The sequence below is a fragment of the Zeugodacus cucurbitae genome, chromosome 5 (genome assembly GCF_028554725.1).
Source record: "Zeugodacus cucurbitae isolate PBARC_wt_2022May chromosome 5, idZeuCucr1.2, whole genome shotgun sequence".
Lineage (NCBI taxonomy): Eukaryota > Metazoa > Arthropoda > Insecta > Diptera > Tephritidae > Zeugodacus > Zeugodacus cucurbitae.
In genome coordinates this window covers 37,205,612-37,218,427 of record NC_071670.1, presented here as the reverse complement: position 1 = coordinate 37,218,427, position 12,816 = coordinate 37,205,612, and the positions used below count along the sequence as shown (strand labels likewise).

General features: G+C 41.2%; 1 protein-coding gene across 1 annotated transcript; it reads right to left on the bottom strand.

Moving 5' to 3' along the window:
• Positions 1 to 52: 52 nt before the first annotated feature.
• On the bottom strand, positions 53 to 9,411 carry LOC128922144 (streptococcal hemagglutinin-like). The gene is made up of 12 exons (XM_054231769.1): positions 8,777 to 9,411; positions 8,190 to 8,722; positions 7,524 to 7,715; positions 5,279 to 5,312; positions 5,175 to 5,206; positions 3,852 to 4,064; positions 3,300 to 3,707; positions 2,730 to 2,996; positions 2,130 to 2,366; positions 1,262 to 1,655; positions 350 to 760; positions 53 to 144 (listed from the first exon to the last, which is right to left on the bottom strand). The coding sequence occupies exons 1-12, from the start codon at positions 9,189 to 9,191 to the stop codon at positions 53 to 55; spliced, it is 3,228 nt and encodes a 1,075-aa protein (XP_054087744.1). The 5' UTR covers positions 9,192 to 9,411.
• Between the last annotated feature and the right edge of the window lie 3,405 nt (positions 9,412 to 12,816).

Sequence of the window (12,816 nt, the reverse complement as noted above, 5' to 3'; positions counted from 1 at the left end):
CTGCCAAAGTCATCTGCTGAAGTGGTGTTTCTTTCGAAGAACGTGGAAGATTCTATAACTGTTGTGGTTTCTTCAGTAGTTGCTCCACCCTCTGTTGAATACTCTGCAGTGGTGCTGCCAAAGTCATCTGCTGAAGTGGTGTTTCTTTCGAAGAACGTGGAAGATTCTACAACTGTTGTGCTTTCTTCAGTTGTTGTTCCACTCTCTGTTGAATACTCTGCAGTGGTGCTGGCAAAGTCATCTGCTGAAGTGGAGTTGCTTTCGATGAAAGTGGAAGATTCTACAACTGTTGTGCTTTCTTCAGTTGTTGCTCCACTCTCAGTTGAATACTCTGCAGTGGTGCTTGCACTGTCATCTCCTGAAGCAGTGGTGTCTGCGGTGAAAGTGGAAGATTCTACAACTGTTGTGCTTTCTTCAGTTGCTGCTCCGCTCTCTGTTGAATACTCTGCAGTGGTGCTGGCAATGTCATCTGATGAAGCGGTGGTGTCTTCGGTTAAAGTGGAACATTCTACAACTGTTGTGCTTTCTTCAGTTGTTGCTCCACTCTCGGTTGGATACTCTGCAGTGGAGCTGGCACTGTCATCTGCTGAAGTGGTGGTGCCCTTGGTGAAAGTGGAAGATTCTACAACTGTTGTGCTTTCTTCAGTTGTTGCTCCACTCTCGGTTGGATACTCTGCAGTGGTGCTGGCACTGTCATCTGCTGAAGTGGAGGAGCCTTCGGTGAAAGTGGAAGATCCTACAACTGTTGTGCTTTCTTCAGTTGTTGCTCCACTCTCTGTTGAATACTCTGCAGTGGTGTTGGCAAAGTCATCTGATGAAGCGGTGGTGCCTTCGGTGAAAGTGGAAGATTCTACAACTGTTGTACTTTCTTCAGTTGTTGCTCCACGCTCTGTTGAATACTCTGTAGTGGTTCTGGCACTGTCATCTGCTGAAGTGGTGTTTCTTTCGAAGAACGTGGAAGATTCTACAACTGTTGTGGTTTCTTCAGTTGTTGCTCGACTCTCTGTTGAATACTCTGCAGTGGTGCTGCCAAAGTCATCTGCTGAAGTGGTGTTTCTTTCGAAGAACGTGGAAGATTCTACAACTGTTGTGCTTTCTTCAGTTGTTGTTCCACTCTCTGTTGAATACTCTGCAGTGGTGCTGGCAAAGTCATCTGCTGAAGTGGTGTTGCTTTCGATGAAAGTGGAAGATTCTGCAACTGTTGTGCTTTCTTCAGTTGTTGCTCCACCTTCAGTTGAATACTCTGCAGTGGTGCTGGCACTGTCATCTCCTGAAGCAGTGGTGTCTGCGGTGAAAGTGGAAGATTCTACAACTGTTGTGCTTTCTTCAGTTGCTGCTGCACTCTCTGTTGAATACTCTGCAGTGCTGCTGACAATGTTATCTGATGAAGCGGTGGTGCCTTCGGTGAAAGTGGAAGATTCTACAACTGTTGTGCTTTCTTCAGTTGTTGCTCCACTCTCGGTTGGATACTCTGCAGTGGAGCTGGCACTGTCATCTGCTGAAGTGGTGGTGCCCTCGGTGAAAGTGGAAGATTCAACAACTGTTGTGCTTTCTTCAGTTGTTGCTTCACTCTCGGTTGGATACTCTGCAGTGGTGCTGGCACTGTCATCTGCTGAAGTGGAGGAGCCTTCGGTGAAAGTGGAAGATCCTACAACTGTTGTGCTTTCTTCAGTTGTTGCTCCACTCTCTGTTGAATACTCTGCAGTGGTGTTGGCAAAGTCATCTGATGAAGCGGTGGTGCCTTCGGTGAAAGTGGAAGATTGTACAACTGTTGTACTTTCTTCAGTTGTTGCTCCACGCTCTGTTGAATACTCTGTAGTGGTTCTGGCACTGTCATCTGCTGAAGTGGTGGTGCCCTCGGTGAAAGTGGAAGATTCTACAACTGTTGTGCTTTCTTCAGTTGTTGCTCCACTCTCTGTTGAATACTCTGCAATGGTGCTGGCAAAGTAATCTGCTGAAGTGGTGTTTCTTTCGAAGAACGTGGAAGATTCTACAACTGTTGTGGTTTCTTCAGTAGTTGCTCCACTCTCTGTTGAATACTCTGCAGTGGTGCTGGTAAAGTCATCTGCTGAAGTGGTGTTGCTTTCGATGAAAGTGGAAGATTCTACAACTGTTGTGCTTTCTTCAGTTGTTGCTCCACTCTCAGTTGAATACTCTGCAGTGGTGCTGGCACTGTCATCTCCTGAAGCAGTGGTGTCTGCGGTGAAAGTGGAAGATTCTACAACTGTTGTGCTTTCTTCAGTTGCTGCTCCACTCTCTGTTGAATACTCTGCAGTGGTGCTGGCAATGTCATCTGATGAAGCGGTGGTGCCTTCGGTTAAAGTGGAAGATTCTACAAATGTTGTGCTTTCTTCAGTTGTTGCTCCACTCTCTGTTGAATACTCTGCAGTGGTGCTAGCACTGTCATCTGCTGAAGTGGTGGTGCCCTCGGTGAAAGTGGAAGATTCTACAACTGTTGTGCTTTCTTCAGTTGTTGTTCCACTCTCTGTTGAATACTCTGCAGTGGTGCTGCCAAAGTCATCTGCTGAAGTGGTGTTTCTTTCGAAGAACGTGGAAGATTCTACAACTGTTGTGGTTTCTTCAGTAGTTGCTCCACTCTCTGTTGAATACTCTGCAGTGGTGCTGGCAATGTCATCTGATGAAGCGGGGGTGCCTTCGGTTAAAGTGGAACATTCTACAAACGTTGTGCTTTCTTCAGTTGTTGCTCCACTATCAGTTGAATACTCTGCAGTGGTGCTGGTACTGTCATCTCCTGAAGCAGTGGTGTCTGCGGTGAAAGTGGAAGATTCTACAACTGTTGTGTTTTCTTCAGTTGCTGCTCCACTCTCTGTTGAATACTCTGCAGTGGTGCTGGCAATGTCATCTGATGAAGCGGTGGTGCCTTCGGTTAAAGTGGAAGATTCTACAAATGTTGTGCTTTCTTCAGTTGTTGCTCCACTCTCTGTTGAATACTCTGCAGTGGTGCTAGCACTGTCATCTGCTGAAGTGGTGGTGCCCTCGGTGAAAGTGGAAGATTCTACAACTGTTGTGCTTTCTTCAGTTGTTGCTCCACTCTCGGTTGGATACTCTGCAGTGGTGCTGCCAAAGTCATCTGCTGAAGTGGTGTTTCTTTCGAAGAACGTGGAAGATTCTACAACTGTTGTGGTTTCTTCAGTAGTTGCTCCACTCTCTGTTGAATACTCTGCAGTGGTGCTGGCAATGTCATCTGATGAAGCGGGGGTGCCTTCGGTTAAAGTGGAATATTCTACAAACGTTGTGCTTTCTTCAGTTGTTGCTCCACTCTCAGTTGAATACTCTGCAGTGGTGCTGGTACTGTCATCTCCTGAAGCAGTGGTGTCTGCGGTGAAAGTGGAAGATTCTACAACTGTTGTGTTTTCTTCAGTTGCTGCTCCACTCTCTGTTGAATACTCTGCAGTGGTGCTGGCAATGTCATCTGATGAAGCGGTGGTGCCTTCGGTTAAAGTGGAAGATTCTACAAATGTTGTGCTTTCTTCAGTTGTTGCTCCACTCTCTGTTGAATACTCTGCAGTGGTGCTAGCACTGTCATCTGCTGAAGTGGTGGTGCCCTCGGTGAAAGTGGAAGATTCTACAACTGTTGTGCTTTCTTCAGTTGTTGCTCCACTCTCGGTTGGATACTCTGCAGTGGTGCTGGCACTGTCATCTGCTGAAGTGGTGGTGCCTTCGGTGAAAGTGGAAGATTCTACAACTGTTGTGCTTTCTTCAGTTGTTGCTCCACTCTCAGTTGAATACTCTGCAGTGGTGCTGGCACTGTCATCTCCGGAAGCAGTGGTGTCTGCGGTGAAAGTGGAAGATTCTACAACTGTTGTGCTTTCTTCAGTTGCTGCTCCACTCTCTGTTGAATACTCTGCAGTGGTGCTGGCAATGTTATCTGATGAAGCGGTGGTGCCTTCGGTGAAAGTGGAAGATTCTACAACTGTTGTGCTTTCTTCAGTTGTTGCTCCACTCTCGGTTGGATACTCTGCAGTGGAGCTGGCACTGTCATCTGCTGAAGTGGAGGAGCCTTTGGTGAAAGTGGAAGATCCTACAACTGTTGTGCTTTCTTCAGTTGTTGCTCCACTCTCTGTTGAATACTCTGCAGTGGTGCTGGCAAAGTCATCTGATGAAGCGGTGGTGCCTTCGGTGAAAGTGGAAGATTCTACAACTGTTGTACTTTCTTCAGTTGTTGCTCCACGCTCTGTTGAATACTCTGTAGTGGTTCTGGCACTGTCATCTGCTGAAGTGGTGGTGCCTTCGGTGAAAGTGGAAGATTCTACAACTGTTGTACTTTCTTCAGTTGTTGCTCCACTCTCTGTTGAATACTCTGCAGTGGTGCTGGTACTGTCATCTGCTGAAGCGGTCGTGCCTTCGATGAAAGTGGAAGATTCTACAACTGTTGTGCTTTCTTCAGTTGTTGCTCCACTCCCTGTTGAATACTCTGCAGTGGTGCTGGCACTGTCATCTGCTGAAGCGGTGGTGCCTTCGGTGAAAGTGGAAGATTTTACAACTGTTGTGCTTTCTTCAGTTGTTGCTCCACTCTCTGTTGAATACTCCGCAGTGCTGCTGGCAATGTCATCTGCTGAAGCGGTGGTGCCTTCGGTGAAAGTGGAAGATTCTACAACTGTTGTGCTTTCTTCAGTTGTTGCTCCACTCTCTGTTGAATACTCGGCAGTGGTGCTGGCAAAGTCATCTGCTGAAGCGGTGGTGCCTTCGGTGAAATTGGAAGATTCTACAACTGTTGTACTTTCTTCAGTTGTTGCTCCACTCTCTGTTGAATACTCTGCAGTGGTGCTGGCAATGTCATCTGTTGAAGCGGTGGTGCCTTCGGTGAAAGTGGAAGATTCTACAACTGTTGTACTTTCTTCTGCTGAAGCGGTGGTGCCTTCGGTGAAAGTGGAAGATTCTACAACTGTTGTGCTTTCTTCAGTTGTTGCTCCACTCTCTGTTGAATACTCTGCAGTGGTGCTGGCAATGTCATCTGCTGAAGCGGTGGTGCCTTCGGTGAAAGTGGAAGATTCTACAACTGTTGTGCTTTCTTCAGTTGTTGCTCCACTCTCTGTTGAATACTCGGCAGTGGTGCTGGCAAAGTCATTTGCTGAAGCGGTGGTGCCTTCGGTGAAAGTGGAAGATTCTACAACTGTTGTACTTTCTTCAGTTGTTGCTCCACTCTCTGTTGAATACTCTGCAGTGGTGCTGGTACTGTCATCTGCTGAAGCGGTCGTGCCTTCGGTTAAAGTGGAAGATTCTACAACTGTTGTGCTTTCTTCAGTTGTTGCTCCACTCTCTGTTGAATACTCTGCAGTGGTGCTGGCACTGTCATCTGCTGAAGCGGTGGTGCCTTCGGTGAAAGTGGAAGATTCTACAACTGTTGTGCTTTCTTCAGTTGTTGCTCCACTCTCTGTTGAATACTCCGCAGTGCTGCTGGCAATGTCATCTGCTGAAGCGGTGGTGCCTTCGGTGAAAGTGGAAGATTCTACAACTGTTGTGCTTTCTTCAGTTGTTGCTCCACTCTCTGTTGAATACTCGGCAGTGGTGCTGGCAAAGTCATCTGCTGAAGCGGTGGTGCCTTCGGTGAAATTGGAAGATTCTACAACTGTTGTACTTTCTTCAGTTGTTGCTCCACTCTCTGTTGAATACTCTGCAGTGGTGCTGGCACTGTCATCTGCTGAAGCGGTGGTGCCTTCGGTGAAAGTGGAAGATTCTACAACTGTTGTGCTTTCTTCAGTTGTTGCTCCACTCTCTGTTGAATACTTTGCAGTGGTGCTGGTACTGTTATCTGTTGAAGAGGTCGTGCCTTCGGTGAAAGTGGAAGATTCTACAACTGTTGTACTTTCTTCAGTTGTTGCTCCACGCTCTGTTGAATACTCTGTAGTGGTTCTGGCACTGTCATCTGCTGAAGTGGAGGAGCCTTTGGTGAAAGTGGAAGATCCTACAACTGTTGTGCTTTCTTCAGTTGTTGCTTCACTCTCTGTTGAATACTTTGCAGTGGTGCTGGTACTGTCATCTGCTGAAGAGGTCGTGCCTTCGGTGAAAGTGGAAGATTCTACAACTGTTGTGCTTTCTTCAGTTGTTGCTCCACTCTCTGTTGAATACTCTGCAGTGGTGCTGGCAATGTCATCTGTTGAAGCGGTGGTGCCTTCGGTGAAAGTGGAAGATTCTACAACTGTTGTACTTTCTTCTGCTGAAGCGGTGGTGCCTTCGGTGAAAGTGGAAGATTCTACAACTGTTGTGCTTTCTTCAGTTGTTGCTCCACTCTCTGTTGAATACTCGGCAGTGGTGCTGGCAAAGTCATTTGCTGAAGCGGTGGTGCCTTCGGTGAAAGTGGAAGATTCTACAACTGTTGTACTTTCTTCAGTTGTTGCTCCACTCTCTGTTGAATACTCTGCAGTGGTGCTGGTACTGTCATCTGCTGAAGCGGTCGTGCCTTCGATGAAAGTGGAAGATTCTACAACTGTTGTGCTTTCTTCAGTTGTTGCTCCACTCTCTGTTGAATACTCTGCAGTGGTGCTGGCACTGTCATCTGCTGAAGCGGTGGTGCCTTCGGTGAAAGTGGAAGATTCTACAACTGTTGTGCTTTCTTCAGTTGTTGCTCCACTCTCTGTTGAATACTCCGCAGTGCTGCTGGCAATGTCATCTGCTGAAGCGGTGGTGCCTTCGGTGAAAGTGGAAGATTCTACAACTGTTGTGCTTTCTTCAGTTGTTGCTCCACTCTCTGTTGAATACTCGGCAGTGGTGCTGGCAAAGTCATCTGCTGAAGCGGTGGTGCCTTCGGTGAAATTGGAAGATTCTACAACTGTTGTACTTTCTTCAGTTGTTGCTCCACTCTCTGTTGAATACTCTGCAGTGGTGCTGGCACTGTCATCTGCTGAAGCGGTGGTGCCTTCGGTGAAAGTGGAAGATTCTACAACTGTTGTGCTTTCTTCAGTTGTTGCTCCACTCTCTGTTGAATACTTTGCAGTGGTGCTGGTACTGTTATCTGCTGAAGAGGTCGTGCCTTCGGTGAAAGTGGAAGATTCTACAACTGTTGTGCTTTCTTCAGTTGTTGCTCCACTCTCTGTTGAATACTCTGCAGTGGTGCTGGCAATGTCATCTGTTGAAGCGGTGGTGCCTTCGGTGAAAGTGGAAGATTCTACAACTGTTGTACTTTCTTCAGTTGTTGCTCCACTCTCTGTTGAATACTCTGCAGTGGTGCTGGTACTGTCATCTGCTGAAGCGGTGGTGCCTTCGGTGAAAGTGGAAGATTCTACAACTGTTGTGCTTTCTTCAGTTGTTGCTCCACTCTCTGTTGAATACTCTGCAGTGGTGCTGGCAATGTCATCTGCTGAAGCGGTGGTGCCTTCGGTGAAAGTGGATGATTCTACAAATGTTGTGTTTTCTTCAGTTGTTGCTCCACTCTCTGTTGAATACTCTGCAGTGGTGCTGGCACTGTCATCTGCTGAAGCGGTGGTGCCTTCGGTGAAAGTGGAAGATTCTACAACTGTTGTGCTTTCTTCAGTTGTTGCTCCACTCTCTGTTGAATACTTTGCAGTGGTGCTGGTACTGTCATCTGCTGAAGAGGTCGTGCCTTCGGTGAAAGTGGAAGATTCTACAAGTGTTGTACTTTCTTCAGTTGTTGCTCCACTCTCTGTTGAATACTCTGCAGTGGTCCTGGCACTGTCATCTGCTGAAGCGGTGGTGCCTTCGGTGAAAGTGGAAGATTCTACAACTGTTGTGCTTTCTTCAGTTGTTTCTCCACTCTCTGTTGAATACTCTGCAGTGGTGCTGGCAATGTCATCTGCTGAAGCGGTGGTGCCTTCGGTGAAAGTGGAAGATTCTACAAATGTTGTGCTTTCTTCAGTTGTTGCTCCACTCTCTGTTGAATACTCTGCAGTGGTGCTGGTACTGTCATCTGCTGAAGAGGTCGTGTCTTCGGTGAAAGTGGAAGATTCTACAACTGTTGTGCTTTCCTCAGTTGTTGCTCCACTCTCTGTTGAATACTCTGCAGTGGTGATGGCAATGTCATCTGCTGAAGCGGTGGTGCCTTCGGTGAAAGTGGAAGATTCTACAACTGTTGTGCTTTCTTCAGTTGTTGCTCCACTCTCTGTTGAATACTCGGCAGTGGTGCTAGTACTGTCATCTGCTGAAGCGGTCGTGCCTTCGGTGAAAGTGGAATATTCTACAACTGTTGTGCTTTCTTCAGTTGTTTCTCCACTCTCTGTTGAATACTCTGCAGTGGTGCTGGCAATGTCATCTGCTGTGGCGGGGGTGGCTTCGGTGAAAGTGGAAGATTCTACAACTGTTGTGCTTTCCTCAGTTGTGGCTTCACTCTCTGTTAAATACTCTGCAGTGGTGCTGGCAATGTCGTCTGCTGAATGGGTCGTGCGTTCAAAGGAGCTGGAAGATTCTACGGTTGTTGTTCTGTCAGTAGAACTGGAAGTATCCTGGACTATTTTACTTTCCTCACTTGTTACACCTGTAGATATTGTTGACTCGGGGGTAGCACTGGAAATGTTATATTCTGTTGTGCTATATGCTAAGGCACTTGTCTTTTCAGTCGATATTCTTGGCTTTGTCGTCATACTGGAAGTGTATTGGTTGGATATGCTGATAGCTGATGTTGTTTCATCGTTGATTTGTAGACTTTTTGTTGTTGTAGGTATTGTTACTGGTAACTTTGTTTTAGTACTCAGAGCGTGATATGCTGTTACACTGGCTCTGCTCGGAACTGGACTAGATTTTGTTATATCTGTAGCACAATCGATTAGTTTTATAATTTTGTTAGATATCTCTTTATACTTACATATCAGTGATTCACTTTCGGGTGTCGACTCATCATATGTATCGAATGGTTCTTCCGAAATTGTACTGGGTACAGGATATGAAGTGGTGGGTTTTCCTGGAGATTTAAGAGCTATTAAGGAGCTGCCTAACATCATACTCTGATCCACGTCCGAAAATCTCGGAATAAATTGCAGTGTATTTGTTCGAGACGGAATTTGCAGTTGATTGTACATAGTTGATGGTTCAGTTGAGGTTGTGAATTGTTCAGTGGAAGTTTCCTCGGTGGTCGTAGTGGTTTTATTTCTACAAATAGTGCGAAACTGTATAATAAATTTTAAGCCCCCAAATGCACTGTGTAAGACTAGGGTTTTGTTTATTGGCATGTCGTTTCCAAGAACGATCAAGAGACAAAGCATAAATATATGTTTTTTCATTATTGCTTTTATAAATCTCCGTTGTTGGTCTTGACATCTGTACGCTACATCCAAGAGTTATGACGCGATGGTTCGGTTCCAGTATGTATTTTATTTTTTAGGTTTAATTTTTATGTACTTTCCGTTTGCTAATACTGGAGCTCGGTGTTAGATTGTTCGATACGTTCGTCCGTTACTGAAAGTAGATATTATTTATTATATTACTCTCAATGCAAGTTACACAGTGTTCTCTAGTTATAGATAAGGTTATAACGGTTGCAACCTCAAAAACTTATAAAGAAAGATACAGAATAATATATATGTTATACAATGGGCGTGGCACCACTCGCTTTGAGATGAACTCTCATATCACAAGATTTACTCAGCGAACCAATTGTATAAATCTCGAGATAACCATACATTATAGAATCTCTTAGATCAGAACTCCGCCTCTCTATATACCGAATATAAGGACCTCAGTACATATGACTAAAAATGTAAAAAAAAACACTTCCCTGTGGTAATATATACTTAAAATAATGATGATTATGAACTTCCGAATAACTTTATACCTTATATCAAAATGTATTATTATTTAAAAAAAAACTATATGCTTATATAATATGTGTTTAGATATTTTTATTTTGGTGACAAAAATTTATCCATTAATAAACTTGGTCCCCATGTACATCTCGTTACAAATGTGTGAGGTACTATTTTAACAAAATCGCGAGGAAGTATAATAGAGAATGCATGAAACAAAAGCAAAAACCATACATAGATAAAATAGGTCAAAACCTCTTATGCCGCCTATATGTGATTAGTATAGATCGCATTAACATTTCTTTCTTTAAATTCATAATAAAACAAGTAAGGAAAGGCTAAGTTCGGGCGCAACCGAACATTTTATACTCTCTTAATTTATTGATATAGTTTAACACACAATTTGACCCATATATTCGGCATAAAATCCAATAGAATAACGAACATCATCATATGTAGTATGTGAGGGCTGAGGTAATTCCTGAACCGATTTCACTCAGTTTCACCACCAAAGTACCCAATATATGCTCACATAATTTTGCTAAGATATCTCACATAATACCCGATATATACGGTATAAAGCCCACCAGAAGTTTGATACGAATACAAGGTATATGGGAGCTAGGGGAAGTTATGACCCGATTTTAACCATTTTTGGTACAGAGACATATTATTAGAAGAAAAAGATTCTCTCTGAATTAAATTAAAATATCTGAGAGATTTACCGATATGGCAGAAGGAAGCTGCACTTAGACATTTTAAAAAAATGCTCAATGGGCTTGGCGTCGACCACTTATGGGTCAAAAACCATATTATAACATTATTTATGGCTTAATTATGACACTTTTTGTGTTTCAGTTTTTTCCATTTTGTAGGCGTGACAGGGGTCCGATTTCGGCCATTTTCAATAGCAACCCCCATAAAGATGTCTTTATTTTCTCGTTTCGTCATCCTGATCATTTTGATATATCTAACTCGTTTAGTTTTATAACTTACAAACAACTGTTAAGTGAACAAAACTATTATACTCTCTTAGCAGCTTTGTTGCGAGAGTATAAAAAAGTTCATTGGTGGTTAAATAAAAAATATCCTCAAGTTATTATTTTCATATTAAACTTACACATACATATGTATATACTAACAACATCCGGTTTTCATACAATTTGCCTTATTATCACTTAGTTATACTATTATCGCACTTTAAAATATTGTTTCCTTTATAAGTTTTAAGTCGCATACACCACGAAGAATCCTTTGTACTTAATTATTTCATTGGTTATTAGTAAATTATTATATTTTTAAATTTTTTTTTTTTTGTATTTTGTTTTTAATAGTCTTTTTTTAATAATTTAATTGTACTTGATCATAACATTTCAGAACACACTTGATATTTCACACTAAAAAATAATTTTATACACAATTCTATTAATTAAAATATTTTTGCGATGCGTGTTCAAGGCATATCGCATCGTGTATGTAAATAAATAAACTGGAATCCAATTAGTATGGCTTCACAAAAGTTCACAGAATTTTTAACTGAATTATAATTTTAAAAATTAATTTAAATATTTGTTTTAATATTCGAAATACATGTTTTTCACTTAGTTGCTAGGAAATTATAAATATCCTTTATATATAAGCACTGAACATATATTGATTGATTTTTTGGTACTTTTAGACGATTTTAAGTTCTTAAACAGCAAAATAAGTTAAAATGGTTATACACATACATATATTCATTATCAAATAATAATTGTATTTAAACAATTTTTTTTTTTAACATAATTTTTTTACATATTTTTTGTTTACTTATTTTATCTATTGTTTTTGTTGTTTTTTAATTTTATAATATATTAAACAATATTTTGCCCAATTTCTATGTTCAATCATTAAAAAATGTCCTCGTAACTGAAAAACTACCAAATTTTCAGCTCTCACAATTTTCAAGCACTTTTTTTGCATTAAATTTTTTCTACAAAATTACAACCTCGATATAATTCACATAAAATTTGGAACATTCTTTTTTCGAAACACTATACTTTTTTGTTAATATTTATAATTTTTTTATTAAGTTTAAAATCATTGTTTTTAAAAAATTGAAAAAATAACTCACTTTTAGATTAAACATACAGTATTATCCTTTTTGGCAAACACAGGATAATGTTTTAATTTTCACTTTCAAATATTCACATATTTAAATATTTTTTCATACATCCTAATGGCACACAGTTGCCACATAAATGTATTTAAATTTTTTAAATAATCCTTTTTGAGCCACTTTTTGTTTTTTTTTTTTTGTAATAAATTTATTTTATTTAAACTCACATTTAGATTAATTGGACTGTATTATCCTTTTTGTCAAACACAGGAGTATATTTATTTTAATTTTTATATAAAATACTCTTTTCAAATTTTTCTAGAATTATTTTTTATTAAATTACAAATTTTTCACAACATTTAATTTTTTTCGTACCATTTTTTTGCTCACAGTTTCCAAATAAATGTACTTCAATTTTTTTTAATTATCCTTTTCGAAAAACTCTTTTTTATTATTTTTTTTATTGACACAATTTTAAATATTTATTTAATATTTTTTGTTTTCCATATAAAAATTTTGAAACACTTTTTCGATGCACTTTTTTCACAACTTGCCAGTTCGAAGATCCTGTATTTCCAATGGAATCCTGTTGTACTATTTTTTCTTTATCACAAGGACACAAAGCACTATGCACACACTTAATAATTTGTTATTAATTTCTTATTATTCACTAATAGTTCACCATTTCGCGTCGACTCGCCTCGAACAACTAAAATCGAATTTTGATTTTTCACTATTTTATTGTGTTTTTGTTGCGCAATAATCGTATAAAAATAATTTTGCACACATAGTTTTGCTCGCATTTAATCAAATCACGCGACGTATTTCGAGACATTCTCAATACTTTGTTTCGGAACGTGATTGGGCGTCAGTCTTGCTTCCACACTGTCTAACAATTCTGAAATATGCCAAGCTAGGTTAGCTTCTATGTACGCTAAGTGGTGACTACCCATACGTCGCCACAAAGCAGTAACTTTGAACGAAAAGCAATAAATAAACATTTTT